The sequence below is a fragment of the Anguilla anguilla genome, chromosome 7 (genome assembly GCF_013347855.1).
Source record: "Anguilla anguilla isolate fAngAng1 chromosome 7, fAngAng1.pri, whole genome shotgun sequence".
In the NCBI taxonomy this organism is placed as follows: Eukaryota; Metazoa; Chordata; class Actinopteri; order Anguilliformes; family Anguillidae; genus Anguilla; species Anguilla anguilla.
This window is the reverse complement of record NC_049207.1, coordinates 37,024,958-37,038,450: the sequence shown is the minus strand read 5'-3', so window position 1 is coordinate 37,038,450 and position 13,493 is coordinate 37,024,958. Positions and strand designations below refer to the sequence as shown.

The window sequence follows — 13,493 nt, the reverse complement described above, 5'->3', positions numbered from 1 at the left end:
GACCAATTATCAAATTTGCCTTGTCTGTGTGTGTGTGTGTGTGTTTGCATAATGCACCACCGTGCCACCCTTGCCTCTGGACAGTTAGTTGAGATAGGCTACTGCATAATTTCTCGTTCAGTTGGAATGAAGTTAGTGCTAATGCTGATAACCTCTGCTGATTAAGATTCAAATGTTGTCAAGTTAAGTCACAATGTGTTAGTATTTCATCTCTGAAGAGAGGGCAGGTTAATTCAGCTGAGGCAAGGGCATAGTTTACGGGGGATAACGGCATGGGGGGAGGGGGTGGGTACAATCGCCGAATATTACAAAACAGGCCAAATAATGGACCTATAGCATGATGGTGAGGAAAAATAGCAAAACTGACCATACGCATTGACAAACCCAATGCAGGGATTGCAAAATTTAATGTACGGATCACAAAAACGAGAGTACGGGCCTCCATGCTGAGATATTTCTTTCACCTATGGGTGCCTTGGGGGGCTCTGTAGTTATCTGACGCAATCGTTATAAAAAATGAATAACAGTTAAGTGTTGAATTGTATGGAATGCATAAATGTGTGAGTATGTGAACAGTTATTTTTTGTTTAAAACGTTTCTGTGAAAGAACCCCAGTTCGCTGAACTTTAAGGGAATGTGGTCATACACCAACCTGACATTTAATCAAAGAAGTATACAGAGTTTAACTGCATGTCTTTGGCCTATTGTAGGCCTATTTGTTTCACAGGTAGGTATACCTTTATTGTAGGCTGATATTTAGGTATTTGTATCATTTAACAATATCATTTAGCTATATTTAATTTTTGTGGAGCAAAACTATCTTAGCCTGTATTTTGTTGGGATGTCACCCAACCTGTATGAGCAGAATTCTCACCTGCAATAATTTATAATCCATTTATCTCACAACCCCGCCTTAAACCACAGTGAATAGAACTACCTCTGTATGATACTGCGGTCACGTCATCTGCACGTTGAAAAAGATCGGTCAAACTACACTTTAAATTTTTGTGTGCGTCTACATTGCTCTTTACGACAATCCATTTCTGACGCAAATGTTGAGCAGGGAAAGTTTCAGCTCACACTTTCAATTGTCCAAACTGGCCATTCAATTCAATACATGCTCTTATAAATTCCGTAAAATAAATATAGCTGCAAGCAGCGATGAGGGGGCCAAGCAGTCCAGCAGGGCAGACTCGCCATGGCAACTTGATCATGTTAAAAGTGTGGCTGTCAGCACTGACAGCAAGTTTTATGTCAGAGTGCTATTGTCAGATGAGTCCAAAATTGAACATTTTGGCCATACATACCATCGACATGTTTGGCGACAAAAGAGGAATGCATACAGGAGAAGCACCTCATACCTACAGTCAAATATGGAGGTGGGTCATTGATATTTTGGAGATGTTTTGCTGGCAGTGGTCCCGGGGCACTATTTTAGATCAATGGCACAATGAAGTACCAGGAAATTCTGGCAGAAAATGTGGCTGTCTCTGCTAAGAAGCTAGGACTTGGTCATAGGTAGATTGTCCAGCAGGACAATGACTCCAAGCATACATCAAAATCTAAACAAAAATGCTTAAGTGAAATCAACATCCATGTTTTCCAATGGCAATCTCAGTCTCCAGACTTAATTCCATCAAAAACCTGTGGTCTGAACTGAAGAGGGGGGGTCCATAAGCACAAACCCAAAGATATCAATGATACTGAAAAGTTCTGCATGGAGCAATGGTCAAAAATCCCTCAAAATGTGTTCTCTAAACTTATCACAAATTATAGAAAAAGACTCATGGCTGTCATCTTTGCCAGGGGTGTTTTCACAAAGCATTAAACCAGGGGCACCAATAATTGTGGAACCTGTTTTTTGGGGAAATATTTTTTTAAATTAAAAAATGAAAGACTTTGGTTGATTGCAATGAATCATTAATCAAGCACACTAGTTTACACATGTTGGAAAATAAATCTTATGTCAATAACTGTATTATTTTTTAGTTTAGCAATTTTTTAGCATTTTTGTGCATATTTATCAATAATTCTGGAGCCCACTGTATGTAAATTATTGTGATTAAGACTTGGCTTTATGGTGAATTTTCCAAATCCCATAATTCCAAAGCCCTGCGGTAAAAACAAGCACAAACGTCATTACATGGATACTTGGGAAGCTGATATTCAAGAATCTAGTGGAGTTTCCGAATATAATTTGATGTAATTATTTTATGGAATTTGACGACGAACTTCATATATGAAATTGAATGACCATTTAGGAGGATTGAACGTGCGAGTGGGAACTCTCCCCAAGGTGCATGCGTCACAAACAGTTTACCGTAAGGAGCAATGTAGACACGCACAGAAAAATGAAAGCCCAGGTAGTTTGACCGAGCTTCGGTCAAAGTGCAGATAGCGTGACCGCAGTTGTCCGATAAACCTTGCACAGGAGTGAGAGGTTAAAACAGGAAAGAAGTCGGACTTTGCAGATCACACGGATAGGCTACTTACAGGTACAGCAATTCCAACAAGATGCTCATGGGAAACAAAATACTTTTAGGAAATCTTACGATTCTTCTCTTCCTTGGGTCTCTTGGTAGGTTGGCTAATTTAATTAAATAGCATTAAATGAATGAAATGCTATGTTAAAATTAATGTTGCACTCAGAACGCTTTTTCTTTGTTGGAATGCTGGAACGCTGCTGTATTTTGCTGTGTGTAACTGTGAGACTGTTCCCTCGGTGTTTGAATAAATTAGCTAGAAGGTAGGTCTGCTGAGATCGTAGTTTTTGGATAATTTTGACAACTTTTTAGCCTTGTATTTCTCCTGTTATGTTAGCGTGCTGCAAGGTGTAGAACCTAACTAATTTGCTTTGCTAGTTTGCCATACTCTGTGGGTGATCTAACGTTAACTAACAAGTTGGAAACTTTCGTTGATCCTAGCTGGATAGCTAGGAAAAGGGAATACTCCCCTCATCCCCATTCCCAGCCCTGCTGGATAAAGCCAACTAGTGTTGGCACCATACTGTTACATTTTAGATCAATGCTCATGAAGGAAAAGATTAGAAGCAACTATTGGGACGAGGTGGGTGTGTGTATCTGTGCTTACACAATCTAAATACAGTAATGTAAAAAGTTTGGTGACCTGCAAAATTCGCTATCCCAAATTCTAATAGGCTGAATGAAGCAGATTCATGCAGACACCTCTGCATGAGACAGTGCAAGGGAAAGTACAACAGGTGAACAGGGGAAAGAATGCATTTGCTCCAATCAAAATGACATTTTATATTTTGCAGACACAAATGCAAACAGTTTTTGTATTATGACTTTCATTTATTTTTTAAGAGCATATGCAAATGATCTCATGAATAATTAAAATGACCACAATTTGCATATTAGTTAAGTTTTTTTCCCCTCCCGTGTTCATTTTACAGCTTCATTGCATTGAATAATGCTTTAGCTGTTAATTTACAGAGGGCGGTTTATTAATTTATTCATGTTCATATTCATTTGAACTGGTAATTTATTCAGGATCTATTAAGTCTTAAGTTTCTGCATAAAATACCACATAAAATATAAATTACAAAATATATCAACAAAAAGCTTAGGTAAATTACCAACTGTTTTGATTAAGTAGCACCAGGTAAGATTTGGTAGCTACATCAATAAGTTCAGTTGGAAAAATCCTTTTTCATACAGGAAATATCTAATTTTGTTAAATTGCCATTACAGCTAACTTTGTGCCAGGTATAAATGAAACTACAGGTATATAAACATCAGAATTAACTATTTTAAGTAGTTTCTGATCATTGTTTCAGATATTCTACGAAACTACAGTAGTTGTAGAAGCTAAATATCATAATATCCATAATATCTAAAAATTAACCTGTCCATTCAAAATCACCCTTTTTATCTGTGGTATGAGTCTGCTGGCAGCCAAATGTGTGAGCCCAGTTACTAACTCACTACTAGCTGTTCCGCAGTGGCGAATTCCGACTGCAGATATGACCCAATTGATATGACTTCAGTTCTTTTGGTTTAAGTTTTGTTGATGAGTAGTTCTTTGTTTTTACATTTGAGGCCAAAAGTTTACATACACGTAGGCAAAGAAATTCAAATTAAATTTTTCACAACTCCACACATTTCATGTTACCATACATTTCCTGTGTTAAGTCAATTAGGGTATCAACTTTATTTCCATAAGAGGTCATTTCAAAATAATAGCTAAGAGACAGATTTATTTCAGCTTTTATTTACTATATCAGATTTTAGGGGGATCTAAATTTACATACACTTTGTTAGTATTTGGTGGCATTGCCTTTTAATTGCTTAACTTGAATCAAACGCTTGGGGTATCAGTCAATCAATCAATTTTATTTGTATAGTGCTTTTGACAAAGGAGCTTTGCCACAAAGCAGCTTTACAGAGAACCACCCCCCAAAGAGTAAGCCTAGGGCAACAGTGGCAAGGAAAAACTCCCTGACTGATAACAGGAAGAGACCTCGAGCAGAACCGGACTCAGAGGCGGAACCCATCTGCCGTGGGCAGGCACCAGTAGCCTTCCACAAGCTTCTCACAATACTTTGCCAGAATTTTTGCCCATTCTTCCTGACAGAAATGGTGTATCTCAGTCAAGTTTGTGGGCCTCCTTGCTAGGACATGTTTTTTCAGTTCAGTCCACAGATTTTCTATGGGATTAAGGTCAGGGCTTTGTGATGGCCCCTCCGATACTTTCACTTTGTTGTCTTTAAGCCATTTTGTTACAACTTTGGAGGTATGCTTAGGATCATTTTCTTGCTGGAAGACCCAGTTACGACCAAGTTTTAACTTTCTAGCTGATGTCTTGAGGTGTTGCTTCATTATTTCTGAATAATCCTCCTTCCTCATGATGCCATCTATTGAAGTGCACCAGTCCCGTTACCAGCAGAAAACTCCCATAAAATGATGCTGCCACCCCCATGCTTCACTGTTGGGATGGTGTTCTTCAAATTAAATGCCTCACCCTTTTTCTTCCATACATAGCGCTGATCATTATGGCCAAACAGTTCAATTTTTGTTTCATATGACCAGAGAACACTCCTCCAAAAGGCTAGGTCTTCGCCTTGGTGATCACCGGGAAACTTAATTCTGGCTTTTTTATGCCAGTCTTGGAGTAGGGGCACCTTTCAGGCCATGGCGATGTAGGATCCTCTTAATGATGAATGTAGATACTTTGGTACCTGATGCCTCCAACTCCTTCACTAGTTCCTTTGTTGTTGTCTTGGGGTTCAGTTGAACCTTTGAGACCAAAGTTTGTTTCAAAATTGTTCAAAACTGTTTGTACAGATGCTCGTGGTACCTTCAGTTGTATGGAAATTGTTCCTAAGGAGGTACCGGAATTGTGGAGTTCCAAAATATTTTTTTCTGAGGTCTTGGGTGAGTTGCTTGGATTTTCCCATGGTATCAAGGGCAAAAATGCAGTGGCTCTAAAGGTAGGCCCTTAAATAAAGCTGCAGGTGTCAATTAACTCCTAATTATGACAATTGGCCAAACAGAAGCTTTAAAAAAAGTCATTACATCAATTTCTGGAATCTTCCAAACTGTTTAAAGAGACAGTCAACTTGGTGTATGTACATTTTTGACCCACTGGAATTCTGATATGGTGAATTAAAGCTGAAATAAATCTGTCTCTAATCGATTGTTTTAAAATTACCTCTGATGTGAACAAAGTAGATGCCCTAATCGACTTGCAAAAAGAAATGTATGGTAACATGAAATGTGTGGAGTTGTGAAAAACTAAGTTTAAATATCTTTAGCCAGGTGTTGTGGTGGAAATTTAATCTGTATCCACTATAGGTGAGAAGAGTCAAGAGACTAACGCGCAATGTTCAGTTCAAGCTTTAATGTTTGCAAACAAAAGCATACATGGGAACTCTTACCCAATGTCCTGAGTCACAGCTCAGGGACTTCCCTTTTTAATAGGGGGTTGGGTCTTGAAAAGCTGTGTGTGCATCAAAGATAAAATCTTGTGGTTAGTGTGTCCACCCAACCCTGCGTGCAAGCTATGTTTTGGACATGGTCTTCTTCCCCAACCAGTAATTTCTCATTAACATATACACAAGCATAATTTTTCTATCACAGTGTATGTTAACTTTTGGCCTCAACTGTAATTGACTAAAAAGGCTCTTTGAAATCAGAAAAATATTAAAATATTGTTTCCCTTAGTTCAGTATACATGATTTTCTCTCTCTCTTATACTCTCTCTTTCTTTCTTTTTTTCTTTCTCTCTGTGTTCCTTTCTCTCTGGCAGTCTCCACTCCACTGAAAATCCATAAGAGGATAGTAGATGGTAGACAGTGTCGGGCAAATGAAGCTCTCTACCACGTGGGCCTCTGCCGAGCACCATGTAATCAGAAACATGATGTGTTTTGTGGCGGGTCCCTCATCAACCGAAAGTGGGTTTTGTCTGCAGCTCACTGTGATGACCCACAGAAAAGGTGAGGCCAGGAAACAAAGCCTTTTCCTGATATTTATGCTCATGAGCAGACTTCATCTTATCCAAAGGTTAATATTAAGAAGTATTTCACTCAGAAAAGAAACACTGGGTGAAGAAACTATAAATATAAACAACATTCAATCACATTCTAGACAATTATGTGCTTCCCCAAAAGTTTGTGTTTCGTGTTTCAGCAAGACAGTGGCCATTGGGCACACAGCGAGGTCTATATAGAAATGGTTTTGTCAAGAACAGTGAGGAAGAACTTGACTAGCCTGTACAGAGCCCTGACCTCAACTCCATCCAACACCTTTGGGATCTATTGGAAAGCCAACTGTGAGCCAGGCCTAATTGCCTATTCAGTGCCCGACCTCACCAATGCTCTTCTGGCTGAATGGAAGCAAATCCCTGCAGCAATGCTCCAACATCTAGTATAAAGCATTCCCAGAAGAGTGGAGGTTGTTATAGCAGCAAGGGGTGGACCAACTCCATATTAATGCCCATTATTTTGGATGAGATGTTGGATGTCAGGTGTCCACGTCTTTTTGGCTATACAGTGTGTATTTATTGTGTGCTATAAATTTAGAAATTTGGGTGTCCACGTCTTTTTGGCTATACAGTGTGTATTTATTGTGTGCTTTAAATTTAGAAATGAAATCATAGCAGTTAGCCTTTGTGCTGTATAGTAGTTCTCACAACTGATACCATTGGAGAAATGTTTCTTGACTGTTGTCGACATGGGGCGACATAGCTCAGGAGGTAAGACCGATTGTCTGGCAGTCGGAGGGTTGCCGGTTCAAACCCCGCCCTGGGCATGTCGAAGTGTCCTTGAGCAAGACACCTAACACCTAACCCCTAACCCCTAACTGCTCTGGCGAATGAGAGGCATCAATTGTAAAGCGCTTTGGATAAAAGTGCTATATAAATGCAGTCCATTTACCATTTACCATTTGTCAAAACCATTTGTGATAAAACTGTCCTTTATCAGCCCCATCCTAAAAAAGTGATGTGAGGCTCCAGACAATTGTTGCTATTGGGATGGCAGGTGTGCCATCCTGCTAAGTTACAACTTGGTGGGGCGGCATGCCCCATACCTATACAGCACTGAGAGTTTGGAATTTTTCAGGGTTTCCTACAGAAATGACCACAGACTCTCAGCCTTTTAGAACATAAACTTCTGCTCCTGCTGACTTCATGTAAACATGAAGAATTGGCAAATTTCACACGTACAGCCAATGAAGCCCCAAACTTGGGTTATTTTGAGTTTGTTCTCCTTTTTTTCTGCCGAATAAATCATCACAAATGCTCTAGTCCCACAATCAATAATTCTCCCAGTTGGAGATTTAGCAGAATCTGCCAATAACAATCTGATTAAAGAAGCCAAATACAGAACCGTCCCACTTTTGATGAACATAGTAAAACTGGGACAATGCTTTGGAGATCTACATGTATTTTAGTCTTTATCATTCTAACTCTATGCCACGTTAGAGAAAAAATGGCTCCTATACCCATAGTACAGTCAAGGAAAGGCAAGGAGAGAAAGAAATACTTTGTTTGTGTGAGCTGAGAAGGGAGGTCACGGGGGAATCATGGAAGGATGTTTAGGCAGGAAAGCATGATAAATACAAAACCTATGAGAAGGTGAAGGAAAGAGAACAAGTTAAGAAGAGCAGAATATGAATAAAATAATTGGATTGAGGAAACAATAACATTTTGCTCAATGTAGATGAGCAAAAGGAGCTAGTCAAGTTTGGAGCAGAAACCTACACTGAGATTCCTAGCAAGGGCATGGAATATCCTCAAGTCAACACTACAGGGGCATGTCAAGTGTGCGGTGTAGGGTTCCCTCCATACGGCAAGCAGGAATTCCTGTCTTCCCAGAGAATCAGAGAAAGCTGTCCCAAATCCTCTACCTGCTCTCGTGAAGAGAATTCCTGTTTCCAAAAAGTCACGTTCAATTCCTTACCTTTGATTTTTCTAAGGCTAATGGCATCACAGGATTTTCTGAGACTAAGAAAAAAGCCCAATTCTACTGGTTCAAAGGCTTCCTGAAAAGAAACCCCACCCTGAAGATCAGCTGAACACCAGGGCAGCTGAGAGGAACTTGGAGGCAGCAGGGAAGTGGTTTAAAGAGTACAAGGCCCTCGTTGAAGAACTTGCACAAACAGGATATAAATAGTCCTTGCAACCAGTTCTGATGAACATGGGTCAGGCCCTTCTGAACTTTCCACCTCTACTGCACATACAACCTACCACTCCTCTTCAACTGCAGACACCTCCTCCAACTATAGCACTGCATACACCTCCTCTACTGCAGGCCCATCAAGACTCACCTCCTGTAAATAAAATTATCAACGTACTTAATTCTACTTATTTATTAGCTTATCTTAACAGGGCTGCACTGATTAGAGTCATTAGAGTCAAAAGAGGATTTGGATTGGGGGCCTCAATTACATTAGATGGGTAGTCTGTTTGCTCGACAAGGAGTCTCATACAGTGTATTGCCTTCCTGGTACCCAGTTAGGAGATCTCCTGGAGAGTGCCGACAAGCTCCTGGTCAGAGCACGGAGGAATACAGTGGTCATAGTTCATGTTGGGGCCAGTGACATAGGTAAGGGTATGTTTTAGGTTCCGCAGGACAAATCTGTGGAATTAGTGGAAAAGATTAGGAGTGGAACCTCCATGGTAGCATTCTCTGGAATTCTACCTGTATAATGTGGAGGCAGAGGGATGCAATGCTTTATTTGGAGGTTTAACACATGGCTACTGACCTGGTGTAGGAATGAGGGGTACATGTTTACAAATGGCACTTATGAGATCATAGAACCTGGAAACACAATTCCCTGACACAGCTACAGCCAACAGGACGTTGCCAGAAGAAATAAGAGCATAACATTTGCGAAGCAGACTCTCCTCCACCAAACAGGAAGTGCGTGTCAGGCATGAACAACTGAGCAAGAGAAAGGAGACCATTCTGATCCAGGAAACTACAGGCCTGTCAGTTAAACTTGCATCACATGTAAAATACTGGAATACATCTGTGAAACCCAGTGGAGGTAGTGTTATGGATTGAGCATGTATTTCTGCCACTGGATCTCACTTGTCTTTACTGATAGTGTGACTGCTGATGGGAGCTGCTGAATGAATTCTGGAGTGTACAGAAACATCTGCTGCATCCAGCATCTGGGGATATATATGGGTTGACTACTTCAGGCAGTTATTGAATGCAGAGGATTTTCAACAAAGTACTGAGTATAACTGCTTTATTGAAGTTTATGGTAATTTGTCCAAGTACTATTGGTCATCCAAAATGTAACATGAAAAATGATGAAAATTTGATAACAACTTCTTTATTAAACAAAATAAATGAAAACAAGTGAAAGTGAACATAAATGAAATGTAATATTTTGTCCCCGTTTCAAAGCTGAACAGCTGCTACTAGCTTTTTGCTTTACAGTTTTAAAACTTTGTTTTCTAAACTTTTTGCCAATGCATAACATGAAAGCACTGTACTGTAAGTCACACTGGATACAAGTTATTTTCTCAGAAAATGAACCAGAGATTGTTATAATTCAAACTGTTTATGCAAATAGACAATGTTGACTATTACACCATGTGCCAACAAGTGCAGTCAAAAAATGTGTAACTAAACGTTTACAAAAAACTACCTGGTGTAGGTAGACAAGATGTTTATATCAACTTTTTATTTATAGTGCATAATGTGTGAAAATAAAACCGGGGGAACCTGTTTTACATAATTATTCATGAACAGTTGCATTTTCCTACAGTTCATTTGCACATACTTTTGAACTGAAATACATGTGGAATAATGTGAATAACAGCAAAGTTGAAAAGTGATAACTGTTGAGAGAACGGTTTAAGGCAGATGAAAACATATTCTTACACTGCTTAACAATACTGAAATTGTGTGTGTGTGTGTGTGTGTGTGTGTGTGTGTGCGCGCGTGTCAGCGATTTGAGCGTGGTCATCGGCACACAGGACCTGTCGAACACAGCATCCTGGAAAGTCATCAAGGGCAAGACCATCAAGCACGATAAATATGACAGGAAAACTCTTGACAGCGACATCATGTTGGTGGAGCTGGAAGAATCCATCACCCCCAGCAACACCATTGAAATCATTGGCCTGCCAACAGGATGTGATGTCAACAACGAGCCTCCAACGATGCTGCAGTGTCTCCTGGCCGGCTGGGGGGTGTATGGGTGGACTGTTCCAAAAGGTCAGTGGTCAGTAACTGATAAAAACACACCACAAAACGCTGGAATGGTTTGGATTAAAATGTAGATTTATAAAATCATCACACACAGTCATGTTTTCACAATGTTTTTGTTAAATCAACTCTTCTGAGTTTATATGAGTCACTCAGTGGATTTACATGATGCTTGAAAAAGTCGATTTATTGTATTAGTCTGGCTAAAACTGGACTTTTAAAATCATGTAAACTTTGTAGTCCGACTGAAATCGTACTAATTAAAATTTTTCAAAGTCGGGCTAACATACCTAGATAATGCGGTTGGGAGTCGATTTACTATGGCATGTATACGCTTCAATAGGCCAAAAATTGGGCTAGGCATTCTGCACATGTTCCGTAATTTACATAGTAACTACTGTGGTCAAGTGGAATCAGAAAATGTATAACTTTAAAAGATTTAATTTAATCTTCTACTGGGACTTTTGCCCTTTATTGAGGGTGTGACAGAAAATTTTGGTGCCGCTGACTATAATCGAATGTTTTTCACATTTACCGTTCGATTGAACAAGTAGCCTACCATTCAAAGTACATTTTTATGGGTTAGTGCTGTCTGATTGTGCTAGCTACTTCACATTAACCTTGTACGGCAATCAATAAAGGCTAAGTGGTAACAATAATAATTAACAGTACCACTTAATTATTGTCACGTCTATCACCACTGTAATGAACTAAAAAAAGGTGACAAACAACCTTTTCTGTGAGAAATGCATAGTCGAGCTCACACGCATACACTGCTGGCGACATAAAGCTCCGTTGTGCCCTCCCTAGTATCATGGTGAAACAAAACACATTTCTGGACGGACAAGGAGACCAACTCCATGCTATCGCTAACTAAAGGAGTTAAATATCCTAAAATACATGGATGGAAGAAAAACGCGGAATGGCGAACTATTCAAAAAAGTTGCGACAAAATTGGAGGAAGCAGGATTTATAAGAAGCCTTCGTCAGACACACCTCCGGTCAATAAATCGATTCTTTCTGAGTCATGTATATTGGGACAACGACAATAATCTCATCTTTGGACAAATCGAGCTATTAACATAGATCTATTTCAAATAAAATGTATTTTGAACAATAATTGTAGCCTATAATATGTTATAATTGCTAGCCACTGTAATGAGGGAAAAATGGTCTTGATCGGTCTGTCCTGCATTGCTGTGACATTGAAAAGCACACCAATATTCCTTCCAATTCATCTAGGAAAAACCCCTGGCACTCCACTCTTCCCTGACCACCTGGACTGTCTGGACACCCACAGAGCTGAGTGCCCTATGGAGGACACCATCCTCCCTGTCACCCCCAACAAATTCTGTGCTGGGGGCGATGGAGACTCCTTCAACTGTGTAATATAACCAGTAGACATATACAGGGCTGTAGCAGTTGTCAAAGATCTGTGCTGACGGGGGCCGTCTGGGTAGTGTATAAGCACTCGCCTGCCACCACAGAAACCCGGGTTCAATCCCCGGCAGCGGTACTTCCGGCTTGGTCAGACATTCCTACGAACACAATTGGCAGTGTTCGCGGGTGGGAAGCCAGTGAGGTTATGAGTCCTGATCGTTGCATTAGCGACTCCTACTGGTTGGTCGGGGTGCCTGTTCAGCGGGGAGAGGATCTGGGGGAGATAGTGTGAACCTCTGTGCGCGTTACGCTCTCCCAGAGAAAAAAAAGATCTGTGCTGATACACTTTGATGGAGAGCAGGCTGATGTTAGCGTTTCAGCTGCATTTCCTGTCTTTTGCGGCTTTCTGCAAATGTAAACATTTCACTTAAAACATAGTTTTTTGTGATTAATATTCTAACAATTGAACACAATAGCTATGGCTTAATATTTATCCCTCTCCTTTGTAGGGTGACTTTGGTGGAGGTTTGGAATGTGTCCACGATGGGAGGAAGGAACTTTACGGAGTGGCATCAAGTTTCCGAGCCCCACCCACCTCTCAGCCAGCCAAATTCACCAAAGTCTGCCAGTTTGTTGACTGGATAAAAGGCCATGTTGCAGAATTGAAGTGACCTGGGGAGTAATGGGAGATCTCCTCTGAAGAAGCCCAGTCCTCCTCCATACACTGCTCTCATCCCTCTCAATTTAGCACAGCAGGGACTGTGGTTTTAACTGTGCAACCTGCGCTCATAGTGTGTGATCTATTTTTAAAATGTTTATTTATTTCACCCTTTTCAGAGAATACACCCTTTCAGGAATAGGTTCACAAATTGTACTGCAGATGCTCATACAAATGCCTTAGGCACACTTCATATCAAAGACCCCTGAAAGTGTCCTTTTAACAGTTATAGAAGTTATTTTTGAGTGTTTTCTATTAGAGGTATGCAATATTCATCCCATTCCATCATTCTAAAATCTTTAAAAAATGAACATCCAAATACTATTTGAGTCAAAAAGGCAATTATCCAATACAAAATTATTAATTATATGCATCCCTAATGTAGTTTTACCCAATAGTCTCTGGAGGAACTGCTTATCAATTTCTTAGATTCCAAGAGATTCTCCTATGCTTGTTGGTGTTGTTGGGAAGAACCAACTTTTTTTTGTTGGCAAACCCACTTTATTTGCACTCTTCAAATTGCAGGATTTGCATGTAACGTTTTGAAATACAAGCATTGAAATGTGGAAGGCTAAACCATGTAGCTAAATGAGTTATCAGTTTTGAAACCTCAGTCAAAATTTGTATAGGTCCATTTTGTTGAATCCAAATAGTTTAAGTAGCCTAAAAAATAAAGTCAAATACAAAGAAAATTAGCCAGACCTGTAT

The 13,493-nt window shown here is 39.9% G+C and overlaps 1 protein-coding gene across 1 annotated transcript; it reads left to right on the top strand.

Moving 5' to 3' along the window:
- The first annotated feature begins 2,355 nt into the window (after positions 1-2,355).
- LOC118231113 (anionic trypsin-2-like) lies at positions 2,356-13,472 on the top strand. The gene is made up of 5 exons (XM_035424602.1): positions 2,356-2,578; positions 6,271-6,457; positions 10,428-10,696; positions 11,930-12,072; positions 12,577-13,472. Exons 1-5 carry the CDS (start codon positions 2,515-2,517, stop codon positions 12,736-12,738), a joined length of 825 nt encoding a protein of 274 aa, XP_035280493.1. The 5' UTR covers positions 2,356-2,514; the 3' UTR covers positions 12,739-13,472.
- Positions 13,473-13,493: the final 21 nt, after the last annotated feature.

Bases quoted from the DNA above. Each gene is read 5' to 3' on its own strand.
- LOC118231113 (XM_035424602.1), top strand. From the start codon at position 2,515: ATGCTCATGGGAAACAAAATACTTTTAGGAAATCTTACGATTCTTCTC. The intron at 2,579-6,270 runs GTAGGTTGGCTA...TCTCTCTGGCAG, and splicing joins TCTCTTCCTTGGGTCTCTTG to TCTCCACTCCACTGAAAATC. The intron at 10,697-11,929 runs GTCAGTGGTCAG...CAATTCATCTAG, and splicing joins TGGGTGGACTGTTCCAAAAG to GAAAAACCCCTGGCACTCCA.